The sequence below is a fragment of the Bos indicus x Bos taurus genome, chromosome 19 (genome assembly GCF_003369695.1).
Source record: "Bos indicus x Bos taurus breed Angus x Brahman F1 hybrid chromosome 19, Bos_hybrid_MaternalHap_v2.0, whole genome shotgun sequence".
Taxonomy (NCBI): Eukaryota; Metazoa; Chordata; class Mammalia; order Artiodactyla; family Bovidae; genus Bos; species Bos indicus x Bos taurus.
The window spans coordinates 53,463,422-53,478,229 of NC_040094.1; the positions used below are offsets into that span (position 1 = coordinate 53,463,422).

At 45.7% G+C, this 14,808-nt stretch overlaps 1 protein-coding gene across 1 annotated transcript in view; it reads right to left on the reverse strand.

The window, feature by feature from the left end:
* Positions 1-8,882, reverse strand: part of LOC113877709 (E3 ubiquitin-protein ligase RNF213-like) — a 129,071-nt gene extending 120,189 nt beyond the window's left edge. The window contains exons 1-2 of the mRNA XM_027518100.1: positions 8,713-8,882; positions 1,319-1,479 (exon numbers count right to left, since the gene is read on the reverse strand). Of these exons, the coding sequence (XP_027373901.1) occupies positions 1,319-1,479; positions 8,713-8,848 (297 nt within the window). The 5' untranslated portion in view covers positions 8,849-8,882. The remainder of the gene's footprint in view (positions 1-1,318; positions 1,480-8,712) is intronic.
* Positions 8,883-14,808: the final 5,926 nt, after the last annotated feature.

The window sequence follows — 14,808 nt, forward strand, 5'->3', positions numbered from 1 at the left end:
AAGGTTTTTATAATGCCCCAATTCCATAGGGCTCAATTCTGTTTGCAATCACAGTGTCATACACTTACTTCCTAATGGTAGGTAAGTGATAAGAGTTTACCAAAAATTTCAGTGACCCGCGTAGCCCAGGCTTGGAGCTGGCCACCCTTCTATGGACAGGATTATTGTCCAAGGAGAAGAATACACTCACATACACACATTACATGGGCTTCTCTGGTGGTTCAGGTGGTAAAGAATCCGCCTGCAATGCGGGCGACCTGGGTTTGATCCCTGGGTTGGGAAGACTTCTTGGAGGAGGGCATGGCAACTCACTCCAGTATCCTTGCCTGGAGAATCTCCATGGACTGAGGATCCTGGTGGGCTGCAGTCCATGGGGTTGCCAAGAGTTGGACGCGACTGAGCAACTAAGCACAGCAGACACATCACAACTACCACACACACACACACACACATGCATATACCACACACACATACTCTCATACAAGTGCACACACACTACATAACACACACTCACACACATGTATGCACACACATACAACAGGCTGCAATACTGCCAGCTATAGCAACTCCCATACCACCCAACCACAAGGAACAGCTGAGGATTAGAAAAGGAAACCATCCCCAACCAGGCAGAGAGACAACAGCCCTCTCAGTCCTCCAAGAAACCAGGGAACAGATCCAGCTGCCTAGGTGTGGACAGGCTGGACTTTGGCGTGGGGAGATCTCACTCATCCAGAAGGATGAATCTGTCCTGAATCTGTCCAGGTAACTCTCTGCAACCCTCACCTGGGCTCCCACCTGGTCAGTCACTCAGAGGACATTCCCTCAGGGTCTGACACTTATAGGGAGATAAGATAGCTCAGCTTCCCATTTGAAGAAGAGCGTCTCGGCAGCTGGCAGCATTTCCTGAGCACCTCTTTTTCCGCAGAGTCTGGAGGCACCTTAGGGACTTCCTGGTCCATCCAAAACACCCAGAGCAGAGACAGACACACACATAGCAGAAGCTCAGACACCCAGACCCAGCACAGCCACAGCGGGTGGAACATGCTCAGTATGGTGGGAGAAAAAAGGGGGATGGGAAACCAGAAACCCTGCACGAATCAGGCATAGCAGGGACAGTTCTGTCACAGCCCACCATGCAGGGGTCGACAGGCTGGGCAGTGGTGAAGTGAAGCTGTGCTGGAGAGGATGCTAAGGGGACATGTGGGACCTTGTTCAGCCACTGATGAAACCACAGAAAGAAACAGCATATTTGCAGAGCACAGGGATGGACAGGACCACGCCTCCCAGACCCCTTCCCCAGGGGCCAGGCACTCACTTGCTTGGTTTGCCAAGAGGCATCCAAAGAGGGCTCATCTGGGTCATCTTGTGAATCACCTGAGCCCGGAGACAAGGAGGAGTTGCTTTCCTCCCTCAGCTCTGATCCACACTCCTTTGCTCCCTCCAGGGCTGATGCCTCCTTGAGGTTGCTCTGAGAATCTACAAAGGCAGATACACATGGGTCACATCTCAAAAAACAAGTGAACATCATGGAGAACTTAGACTCCTTCCATGAGAACTGTTCATGATTAGACCTCTGCCCACTTGAAGTACTGCCCTGGCTGTGGTGAACCGGGCCTGGGACAGTTTCTGCTTCTGGTGGTTGAGTGACCACACACCATGAACGTGAAGGTGTTAGTTGCTCAGTTGCTTTACGATACCATGGGCTATAGCTAGCCAGCCTTCTCTGTCCATGGAATTCTCCAGGCAAGTATTCTTGGGACTTCTCTGGTGGCTCAGAAGGTAAAGAATCTGCCTGCAATGCTGGAGACTCCAGTATGATTCCTGGGTGGGGAGATCTTCTGGAGAAGGGAATGGCTACCTACTCCTTCAAAACTAATGGTAGAGAGGGAACACCCCAGCTCAACAAGACAGTGCAGTTCAGCGCCTCCTGGTGTCCCTCTGCATCAGCACAGCCCCAGACTCTGCCATTTCAGAGGTACTTCAAACTCTACAGAACTTTAGTACGGAACTGCCACCAGTTGCATTATTCCAATATTGTTCCAAACATTACTGTTTTTTAATCTTTGTTTTTCCAGATATAAGGAACTATTTCCTCTTAAGTATAGTTATGACACAGCCAGAAAGTTAACATTAATAGATAGATATGGGAACTGGGATCAAAATCCTGAGTCTAATTACAAATTAGATAACAACAGGGCTAAGGGGTTTCATCAGGTTCAAATAATTATAGATAAAAAAGGAAAGAGAACTATTCATTTAATAAAGATTCTAAGTAAAACTCCCTGCTCAAGGCTGATCAGTTCCATTCCATTATCATCCTTCATCGTCCCTGTTCAGCAGAAGTAGCTAAGAAATGTCATTGCCCTTTCCCACAAGACTGTGGGATAGATATTGACAGTGGGGAATTGTAACAGGGAATAACAAATCAGACTCCATCGTAGATCTGTTTCTTTTAATTTTTAACCTTTGTATTCCATTGCTTTTGCCACAAGTTAATTACTAAAAGGATATTGCCAATCACAAACTCAAATATACATAATGGCCCATCTTAGGGAACTCCCATGCCTGAAGGTTAAAATAAAATACCTATGCTCAGCTCATAAGGAACATCCAGACCCAGGCTACTTGTGAATAGCTTCAGGAAAGAAGTAATGAACTCATCCCCTCCTGAGTCTGGACAAAACCAGGAGATATTTGCAAAAAACAACTTATGACCTATATTGCCTGTTTTACAAAATTGTTGCTTTTTTGCATTAACAAATGTGTGGGTGAGCCTCTGATAAAATGATGATATATATGAATAGTTCCATATGCGATCAATGATTGTAATAGTAACTCTAGACATGGTAAGAAGCAACAGGAAGGAATATTTTCCTGGACCATAAAAGACAAGTAAGGTGATCTGGAGGCTTTTGGCTATTGTTAATAAGGCCAAGTCCAGTGAAAGCACATTGAGTGGCCAATCAATGAAATCTTTTTGAGATCTGGGAATAAGTATTCCTAGCACTGTGGGATGAAATTGTCATGAAATGCCCCCAAAACCATGGTCAAATTTATGACCACGTAGGGGCCTTCCCAACTAAAAACTCACACTTGTCGTCTTCCTCTACAAGGATTAAATCACGAGCCACTGCAGCTGCTGACCTTCAACACGTCCTGAAAGGAGTTCAGGGTGGAGAATGAGACACTCTGTGCTCTGGGAAAAACTGGCAGAATAGGCCTTCAGATAGATATTTTCAGAAGATTTATGAGTCCCAATTCTTGCATCTTATCATATGTAGAAAATCATTCAAATCACTAACAGTGACTTCTGCTTTGGCCACTGAGTAAGCAAATGCATTTGGAAGTAAAAATGGAGTAGCTGTGTCAGACTCAGATACCACCAGCCATTCTCAAAGCAGTATCTGCTGGAATTATAAGAGAGCAGGACCTCATGGGTACCTCTGCTAAGTTTTGTGATTAATCTCCTTATCTGAAACGTTATTCTTTTTCTTGTTCAAAACTTGTTCTTCTCAAGATTGAAGAGTATCAAAAGAAAAGGGGGAAATTGTAACCAAGCAGGATCCTATAGACCTTTCCTGGGACAGGCCTTCCCTCATGTCCTCTGCTTTAGCTCCTCTCTGAAATACCTAAAGAACAGTATTTGATGCATATTTCCTGAGTTGTCTTACGGATGTGAAAACCCTCCAATACATGGAAGATGTTAACTACTTGATGACCTTGAACACATAGATCCAGGCTTCTTGGAGCCTAAGTACTGATAATATTAACCCCTGTGGTACCACTCTGTTCCCTCACCATTAGCCAGTCAGAATTGTACACGAGCTGATCACATACCCTGTGACCCACTTCCCTTACCTGTATGGCAGAGGGCAACAAAATATTGTAAACCAATTCTCCTCCAATAAAAAAAAATCTTCACCCAAAGGTTTCTGGCAGTTTGGGGCCTTTTAGGGCGTGAAACACTCATTTACTGGCACAGCCCTGCAATAATCCTTTCTCTGCTACAAACTCTGATGTTTCAGTTTGTTTGACCCCACTATGCCCTAACACCAGCCCTGCTCAGGTTTCAGAGGAACAGACCCCACCTGTGGCACCAGAGGGAGCCAAGTTCAAGATGTCCAGAGTTCAAGAGCTGGGTGGGCTGACAGACCTACAAGTGATAGAATGGTAGAGATAACCACTTCAACAGCTCCACCCAAGCCTCACAACATTTCATCTTTCCAATTTCCATATCTGTAAATGAGACTTCACTAGAGTATAAGTTAAGCAGAGAAGTAAGTAGAACTATACAAAAAAGGTTTTAATGAACTGGATAACCACGATGGTGTGGTCACTCACCTAAACCAGATATCCTGGAATATGAAGTGGGCCTTAGGAAGCATTACTACAAACAAGCTAGCACAGGTGATGGAATTCCAGCTGAATTACTTAAAATCCTAAAAGATGGTGCTGTTAAATTTCTCTACTCAATGTCAGCAAATTTGGAAAACTCAGCAGTGGTCACAAGACTGGAAAAAGTCAGTCTTTATTCTAATCCCAAAGAAGGGCAATGCTAAAGAATGTTCAAACTACCACACAATTGTGCTCATTTCACATGCTAGAAAGGTAATGCTCAAAATCCTTCAAGCTAGGTTACAGCAGTATGTGAACCAAGAACTTCCAAATGTATAAGCTGGGTTTGGAAAAGGCAGAAGAACTAGAAATCAAATTGCCAATATTCATTGGATTATATAAATGCAAGACAATTCCAGATATCCTGGAATATGAAGTTAAGCGGGCCTTAGGAAGCATTACTACAAACAAGCCAGCACAGGTGATGGTTTCACAGGTGTAGTTTCATTGACTACACTAAAAGCCTTAGACTGTGGATCACAACACACTGGAAAGTTCCTAAAGAGATGGGAATACCAGACTACCATAACTTCCCCGAGAAACCTGTATGCGGATCAAGAAGCAACATTTATAACCACACATGGTACTACTGACTAGTTTAAAATTGGGAAAGGAATATGACAAAGCTGGATATTATCACTCTGCCTATTAAACGTATATGCAGAGTACATTATGCAAAATGCCAGACTGGAAGAATCACAAGTTGGAATCAAGATTGCTGGGAGAAATAGAAACAACTTCAGATATACAGATGATGCCACGCTAATGGCAGATGCTGAAGCTGAAGTTCCAACCCTTTGGCCATGTGGTGCAAAGAGCCGACTCATTGGAAAAGACCCTGATTCTGGGAAAGATTGACGGCAAGAGGAGATGGGGGCGACAGTGGATGAGATGGTTAGATAGTATCACCGGCTCAATAGACATGAATTTGAGCAAAAGCCAGGAGATGGTAGAGGACAGAGGAGCCTGGCATGCTGCAGTCCATGGGGTCGCAAAGAGTAGGACATGACTTAACGACTGAACAACAACAGGTAGGCAGGAAGCAGGTGGGGATCAGAAGCAGGAAATTCTCAGTCTCATAATTCAACACATGGGTCCTCAACCCTACTGTGTGCCCATACTGAGTGACTAGGGCCCAGCTCCTAACCCACCCCACCCCCAGGGACATATGATGGACCTCCCCCAGTGACCCAGACCTAAAGACAATGGCCCTGTCCAACGCTCACTGTGCTCACAGGGCATAAGCGGGCAGCCCAGAAGCCAGCCAGCTCCCAATAGCTCTCAAAGCCTTTGGCCCTGAAACTGGCAGAGATGCCAAGCATCTTGGAGATTTGGTCTGTCCATCTTGGTAGTGACCCAGCCCTGCTTATGGTTGGGGATCTGGGGGTGACCTCTGACTAGGCCAAGGTAGACAGCTACCTTACCTGCTCTCCCCACCCATCTGGACAGGCAGGACCCTAGAAGGTGACCAGGTGTTCTCAGACAAGGCTTTTTTTCCCCCTTTTTATGTTGGAAAACATACCAATTGCTTTCAGCAGCCCTCTGAAAGCCCCCTGCACAAAATTAAAGGGGGTGAAGGAGTAGTGAGCTTTTCTATTCTCCCTCCCAACTTGAGATAAAGCAGTGAACAAGACAGCACAGGTCTCTGAAGACCCACCATGGTGTCATCCAAGTGCTACTGAGACAGATAGCCTGGGGAAGTGCAGTTCAGAGTGAAGGGGTGGGGCAGGCACAGTTTGCAACTTGGTGGTCAGAGTGGGTCTCCGGAAGAGCAGACAGCTGAGCAAAGACTGGAAGGCAGGGATAGGGGAAGCTGTGCGGCCCTCTAAGAAAAGGTGTATTCCAGGCAGAGGGACCAGGCAGTGCAAAGGTCCTGCAGTCAGAGCATGTCTGGTATGTACTAGAAGGATCAGGGAGACAGCCCAATGTCCCAGGCATCAAGAGAATCAAGGACCCACTAGAGTCAGCAGGTGAGGCCTACCTGACATGGTTCCTCCTTCATGCACCCATGAGCCACCCCCCATCAGGAAGGGGCCTGTGCAAGCTGTGGGGACCCCTCCCCCACCAAGGGGGCCTGGGATGCCACTTCTATGCAGCATCCTCTGAAATCCTCTAAGACCTCTCTGCTTAGACCAACACTTTCCATTCCCAATGTAATAGAGGAAAAAAAAATCTGACTCCATTTGGACCTGTTTCTTTTACTTGAATATTTGCTTTCCATTTCTTTTATCACTACAATCACTAAAAAGATGCTGTTTATAGCTATACATAATGACCTGCCTTCGGAAATCCTGCCCCTCTGCCTGAAAGTTTAACTAAAGTGCCTTTGTTCAGCTCACAGGGAAACACCCAGATCCTGTCCACTTGTGAATGGCTACAGGAAAGAGTAAGTTAACTCACTCCCTCCCCAAGACTGGCCAAAGCAGGGGATATTTTGCAAGATATGGCCTTTTTACTTTATTTCCTCACCTCCTCCCCCTCAGTTCAGCATCCCCTTTTATAGTTTCTATAAAAGAAACTAGCATCCAGATGCTGATAAGATGGTGCTCCAGGACTCTAGTCTTCCATCTTCTTGGTGACCCAGCTTTTCGAATAAAGTCACTATTCCTTGATTCCACACCTTGTCTCCCGATTTATTGTCCTATGAGTGGAGAGCAGACTAATCTTGGACTCAGTAACACCAAGAGTAATGGGAAACCTCGAATTCTCTCCAAGAAACAAAATTGAAATTCTGTTAGGTAGGTAGAATAGGGAAAAGGAGTCCAAAATGGCGGTGGCTAAAAGACAAGGAAGGTCAAAGGAAGGTCCGAGGACCAGAGTGAAAACTTCAGGCAGAACAAACAGCACTCCTGGCTAAGCCCAATTTGCATAGGGCAGGCCCAGGTGGAAGAAAAAACATATAAAAGGAGGGGCCAAAGCGCTTTCTCTCGGACTCTCTCTCGCGTGCATGCGCGCGCTCTCTCTCTCTCTTTCTCTCTCTCTTTCTCTCTTTCTCCCTCCCCACGCACTCCTCCACTCCCTTCTCTTCGAGTCTTGGATTCTCCTGCTATCTTCTAAATAAAATGGAGCTGTAACACTGATTTGCCTAAGAGCTGTAACACGGTTTGTCCAAGACCTGAGATCTGTGATGCGCCGAGGGCTTTAATGTCCGTTGCTCCAAATCTTTGTTGTGACGAGGAACATACACTCGCGTGTGTTCCAGGCAGAGGGACCAGGCAGTGCAAAGGTCCTGCGGTCAGAGCATATCTTCTAGTATGTACTAGAAGGATCAGGGAGACAGCCCAATGTCCCAGGCATCAAGAGAATCAAGGACCCACTAGAGTCAGCAGGTGAGGCATACCTGACATGGTTCCTCATTCATGCACCCATGAGCCACCCCCCATCAGGAAGGGGCCTGTGCAAGCTGTGGGGACCCCTCCCCCACCAAGGGGGCCTGGGATGCCACTTCTATGCAGCATCCTCTGAAATCCTCTAAGACCTCTCTGCTTAGACCAACACTTTCCATTCCCAATGTAATAGAGGAAAAAAAAAATCTGACTCCATTTGGACCTGTTTCTTTTACTTGAATATTTGCTTTCCATTTCTTTTATCACTATAATCACTAAAAAGATGCTGTTTATAGCTATAAATGTACATAATGACCTGCCTTCGGAAATCCTGCCCCTCTGCCTGAAAGTTTAACTAAAGTGCCTTTGTTCAGCTCACAGGGAAACACCCAGATCCTGTCCACTTGTGAATGGCTACAGGAAAGAGTAAGTTAACTCACTCCCTCCCCAAGACTGGCCAAAGCAGGGGATATTTTGCAAGATATGGCCTTTTTACTTTATTTCCTCACCTCCTCCCCCTCAGTTCAGCATCCCCTTTTATAGTTTCTATAAAAGAAACTAGCATCCAGACGCTGATAAGATGGTGCTCCAGGACTCTAGTCCTCCATCTTCTTGGTGACCCAGCTTTTCGAATAAAGTCACTATTCCTTGATTCCACACCTTGTCTCCCAATTTATTGTCCTATGAGTGGAGAGCAGACTAATCTTGGACTCAGTAACACCAAGAGTAATGGGAAACCTCGAATTCTCTCCAAGAAACAAAATTGAAATTCTTTTTTAAAAAGTGACAGATGCTTCCAGCAAAGGACCAGATAGAAGTGTATTTCTATCAAAAATGTTTCCTGCAGAAACAGTTCTTTAGTCATGGAAGACCTGCTAGCCTGGGCTGCCTGTTAGCCAAGTTCTCCATTTCTAGGGATGGAAGAGGGACTGAGCTAACTGCCCTCCCCACCACCTGCATCAGGCTCCCAGCCCCATCAGAGCCTTACCTGGCACTCGTTTGGGGGCTGTAGGAAGCAGCCTCTGTCCACACTCACTGCATAACTTCGGGGCTTCCTCTTTGGCGATATACCTGCAAGAAGGACACTCCATACCTCCAGGGAGAGGAATTCCTGGGTCTGGCATGTCTCTGCTGATCTAGAAGTAAGAATCCCAAGGCTGCCAGCTTTATAACCCGCCACCTGTCACGTGACCACAGCCTTGCTTCAGTTTCATTTTCTGGGAAAGTAAAATTGCGGCGGCCCAGTTCTTCCGGCTCAATTGAAACCCAGTCTGATCACCACCCACAAGGTGCTCCAGCCTGCCTCATCCCAACCTCGCCTTCCAACACCCTCCTGATCTGAGCCCCATGTGGCCCCAGCACCTACTTTCTTTTCTGCTGAACCCATCGTGCTTGCCTCTCCTAGACTCCTGAGTTCTCTCCATCATTCAGTAAATCTAAAAATTGTCCTGCCCAGCTGAGACTGGGAGCCAGTTCAGCTGAGTCAAGTGAGTGGAGACTGAAGATAGTAGGGGAGCAGGCAGAGACACAGCTTAAGCAAAATCTTGAGATTAAACATGAGGTGGGGGTACTGAGGCAGGAGATAGATAGGCTCCAGTTTAGACACTTACAACTGGCCTCCTGTTTATATTCATGGGGCAAGAAAAAGTGGACTTCAGGCTGAGAGGATAATAGGCAGGAAGGCTAGGGGTCTCCAAACAGAGGAAATAGGCTGCAACCCCACAGAGACTGAGATAGAACTGTGTTTGGGTATCTCCTGAGGAGGTATGGGTCAGTAGGGGACTGCTGCAGGGGCAGGGGCTCTGGGTGCAGTACACCTGTGTATGGCATAAGCCCTCTGGGAGGAGGTCGCCATTAACCCCGTGATGGAGGCACCAGAACTTACACAGGACTGGGGAAACAATCTCTTGGAGGGCTCAAACAGAACCTTGTGTGCACCAGGACCCAGGAGAAAGGAGCAATGATCCTGCAAGAGACTGACCCAGACTTGCTCGTCCAGGAGTCTCTGGCGGAGGCGTGGGTCAGCCATGGCCTGCTGCAGGGTTGGGGGCCCTGAGTGTAGCAGTGCGTGCATGAGACCTTTTGAAGGAGGTCACCCTTATCTTCATTAAATAATAGGGAGGGAACACAGCCCCGCCCTTCAATAGAAAATTGGATTAAAGATTTACTGAGCATGGCCCTGCCTATCAGAACAAGACTCAGTTTCCCCCTCAGTCAGTCAGTCAGTCTCTCCCACCAGGAAGCTTCCATAAGCCTCTTATCCTTCTCCATCAAAGGGCAGACACAATGAAAACTGCAGTCCCAGAAAACTAACCAATCTGATCACATGGATCACAGCCTTGTCTAACAATGAAACTGTGAGCCATGCCATGTCAGATCAGAGATCAGTTGCTCAGTCGTGTCCGACTCTTTGTGACTCCATGAATCACAGCACGCCAGGCCTCCCTGTCCATCACCAACTTCCGGAGTTCACTCAGACTCACGTCCATCGAGTCAGTGATGCCATCTAGCCATCTCATCCTCTGTTGTCCCCTTCTCCTCCTGCCCCCAATCCCTCCCAGCATCAGAGTCTTTTCCAATGAGTCAACTCTTCGCATCAGGTGGCCAAAGTACTGGACTTTCAGCTTTAGCATCATTCCTTCCAAAGAAATCCCAGGGCTAATCTCCTTCAGAATGGACTGGTTGGATCTCCTTGCAGTCCAAGGGATTCTCAAGAGTCTTCTCCAAAACCACAGTTCAAAAGCATCAATTCTTCGGCGCTCAGCCTTCTTCACAGTCCAACTCTCACATCCATACATGACCACTGGAAAAACCATAGCCTTGACTAGACAAAACTTTGTTGGCAAAGTAATGTCTCTGCTTTTGAATATGCTGTCTAGGTTGGTCATAACTTTCCTTCCAAGGAGTAAGCGTCTTTTAATTTCATGGCTGCAGTCACCATCTGTAGTGATTTTGGAGTCCAAAAAAATAAAGTCTGACACTGTTTCCACTGTTTCCCCATCTATTTCCCATGAAGTGGTGGGACTGGATGCCATGATCTTCGTTTTCTGAATGTTGAGCTTTAAGCCAACTTTTTCACTCTCCACTTTCACTTTCATCAAGAGGCTTTTGAGTTCCTCTTCACTTTCTGCCATAAGGGTGGTGTCATCTGCATATCTGAGGTTATTGAGATTTCTCCCGGCAATCTTGAAAGATTATCTGGTATTCCCATCACTTTCACGTGATTATCTGGGCCATGCCATGTAGGGCCACCCAAGACAGACGGGTCATGGTGGAGAGTTCTGACTAAACATGATCCACTGGAGAAGGGAATGGCAAACCACTTCAGTATTCTTGCCTTGAGAACCCCATGAACAGTATGAAAAGGCAAAAAGATAGGACACTGAAAGATGAACTCCCCAGGTTGGTAGGTGCCCAATATGCTACTGGAGATCAGTGGAGAAATAACTCCAGAAAGAATGAAGAGACAGAGCCAAAGCAAAAACAACACCCAGTTGTGCATGTGACTGGTGATGGAAGTAAAGTCCGATGCTGTAAAGAGCAATAATGCATAGGAACCTGGAATGTTAGGTTCATGAATCAAGGCAAATTGGAAGTGGTCAAACAAGAGATGGTAAGAGTGAACGTTGACATTTTAGGAATCAGTGAACTAAAGTGGACTGGAATGGGTGAATTTAACTCAGATGACCATTATATCTACTACTGTGGTCAAGAATCCCTTAGAAGAAATGGAGCACCCATCATAGTCAACAAAAGAGTCTGAAATGCAGTACTTGGATGCAATCTCAAAAACAACAAAATAATCTCTGTTCATTTCCAAGGCAAACCATTCAATATCACAGTAATCCAAGTCTATGCCCCAACCAGTAAGGCTGAAGAAGTTGAAGTTGAACGGTTCTAGGAAGACCTACAAGACCTTTTAGAACTAACGCCCAAAAAAGATGTCCTTTTAATTACAGGAGTGAAAAGAAAGTAAAGTCGCTCAGTCGTGTCTGACTCTTTGAGACCCCATGGACTGTAGTCTACCAGGCTTCTCCATCCATGGGATTTTCCAGGCAAGAATCCCTTCTCCAAGAGATCTTCCCAACCTAGGGATTGAACCTGGATCTCCTGCATTGTAGGCAGACGCTTTACCATCTAAGCCACCAGAGACTGGAATGCAAAAGCAGGAAGTCAAGAGATACCTGGAGTAACAGGCAAATTTGGCCTTGGAGTACAGAATGAAGCAGTGCAGAGGCTAACAGAGTTTTGCCAAGAGAACGCACTGGTCATAGCAAACACCCTCTTCTGACAACACAAGAGAAGAAATGGTTAATACTGAAATAAGATTGATTATATTCTTTGCAGCCAAAGATGGAGAAGCTCTATACAGTCAGCAAAAACAAGACTGGGAGTTGATTGTGACTCAGATCATGAACTCCTTAATGCCAAATTCAGGTTTAAATTGAAGAAAGTAGGGAAAACCACTAGACCATTCAGGTATGACCTAAATCAAATCCCTTATGATTATACACTGAAAGTGACAAATAGATTCAAGGGATTAGATCTGATAGAGTGCCTGAAAAACTATGGATAGAAGTTTGTGACATTGTACAGGAGACAGGGAGCAAGACCATCCCCAAGAAAAAGAAATGCAAAAAGGCAAAATGGTTGTCTGAGGAGGCCTTACAAATAGCTGTGAAAAGAAAAGTGAAAGGCAAAGGAGAAAAGGAAAGATGTACCCATTTGAATGCAGAGTTTCAAAAAATAGCAAGGAGAGATAAGAAAGCCTTCCTCAGTGATCAATGCAAAAAAAAAAAAATAGAGGAAAACAACACAATGGGAAAGACTAGAGATCTCTTCAAGAAAAGTAGAGATACCAAGGGAAATTTTCATGCCAAGACGGGCACAATAAAGGACAGAAATGGTATGGACCTAACAAAAGCAGAAGATATTAAGAAGAGGTGGCAAGAATACACAGAAGAACTATACAAAAAAGATCTTCATGACCCAGATAATCATGATGGTGTGATCACTCACCTAGAGCCAGACATCCTGATATGCAAAGTCAAGTGGGCCTTAGGAGGCATCACTATGAATAAAGCTAGTGGAAGGGATGGAATTCCAGTTGAGCTATTTCAAATCCTAAAAGATGATGCTGTGAAAGTGCTGCACTCAATATGCCCACAGATTTGGAAAACTCAGCAGTGGCCACAGGACTGGAAAAGGTCAGTCTTCATTCCAATCCCAAACAAAGGCAATGCCAAAGAATGCTCAAACTACTGCACAATTGCACTCACCTCACACACTAGCAAAGGAATGCTCAAAATTCTCCAAGCCAGGCTTCAGCAATATGTGAACCGTGAACTTCCAGATGTTCAAGCTGGATTTAGAAAAGGAAGAGGAACCAGAGATCAAATTGCCAACATCCATTGGATCGTCAAAAAAGCAAGAGAGTTCCAGAAAAACATCTACTTCTGCTTTATTGAGTATGCCAAAGCCTTCAACTGTGTGGATCACAACAAACTGTGGAAAATTCTTCAAGAGATGGGAATACCAGACCACCTTACCTGCCTCCTGAGAAATCTATATGCAGGTCAAGAAGCAACAGTTAGAACTGGACATGGAACAACAGACTGGTTCCAAATCGGGAAAGGAGTACATCAAGGCTGTGTATTGTCACCCTGCTTATTTAACTTATATGCAGACTACATCATGCGAAATGCTGGGCTGGATGAAGCACAAGCTGGAATCAAGACTGCTGGAAGAAATATCAATAACCTCAGATATGCAGATGACACCACCCTTATGGCAGAAAGGGAAGAGGAACAAAAGAGCCTCTTCTGGCCCAGGATGACTCACCTTGTGCCAATGTTATCTCAAAATGCATGTTGTGAGTGAGGGGCTGGGTGCCACTCTGAGTTTTGAGCTCTAATTAGCAGCCTGCTGATAGGTATATAACATTTTGCTAAAGACTAGCAGGGGAGCACTCTTTCTGCCCCCTTCTGATGTCTATGTCAGAAGCTTTATCTATTTCTTTTATACTTTAATGAAACTTTATTACACAAAAGCTCTGAGTGATCAAGTCTCATCACTGGCCCTGGATTGAATTCCTCTCCTCTGGAGGCCAAGAATCCTGACATCTTTCACGGCTCAGCAACAACCTTTCAAGGCTGTACACTTACAATTAGCCTCCTGTTTGCACTTCTTGAGACAGGAGACAGGTGGGCTCTAGGTTAGATGTTTACAATCAGCCTCCTATTTGCTCTCCTAAATAGAAGGAACTACAGAGACAGGGTCAGCTTTCCAAGTGGCTCTAGTGGTAAAGAACCCACCAGCCAATGCAGGAGACATAAAAGACGTGGGTTCAATCCCTTGGTTGGGAAGATCCCCTGGAGTAGGAAATGGCAACCCACTCCAATATTCTTGTCTGCAGAATCCCATGAACAGAGGAGCCTGGCAGCCTACAGTCCACGGGGTCACAAACAGTCAGACACGACCAAAGCAACTTAGCACACAAAGTGTCAGACACGATTGAAGTGACTTAGCATGCACACATGAACAGAGACAAGATAAATACTCAAGTTTTGTCTCTTGTGGATGCCTTAAGATAATAGCTATGGCAGGAACAAAGGAGGGCAAAGCCCTGTTTGAGTACAAGATCAAGGGATCTCCACTTCCCCCTTCCTTGGGGTAAAGGAGACACTACACATGCACAGCAAGGCTACCTGGGGACAACACCAGGGGACAACAAATCAGGGGACAACACCAGGCCATAATGAATCTTGCTTCTCCCAGACACCTTTGTGTCAAGTTCCATTTTGGCTGAGAGGTGCATGCTCACCTAAGGGGAGGTTCTTTAGACAAATGATCCAGGGGAGCTAAAACAAGATGATTGGACAAGGGGGAGATGAAGACCCAGAAAACTGCCCTCTCATAAAGGATTTAAACTTTGCAAATGTGCGACTGTCTCAGTTCGCCTGTGTGTCTTTCCATGGGTACTTTGCTTTTCCAAAAAACTCTTTACTTTTCTCTTTGCCTTCTGTCTCCTCACCTGAATTCTTTCTTGACAAGGCAGGCAAGAACTGGGGATCCAGGCCCTAGC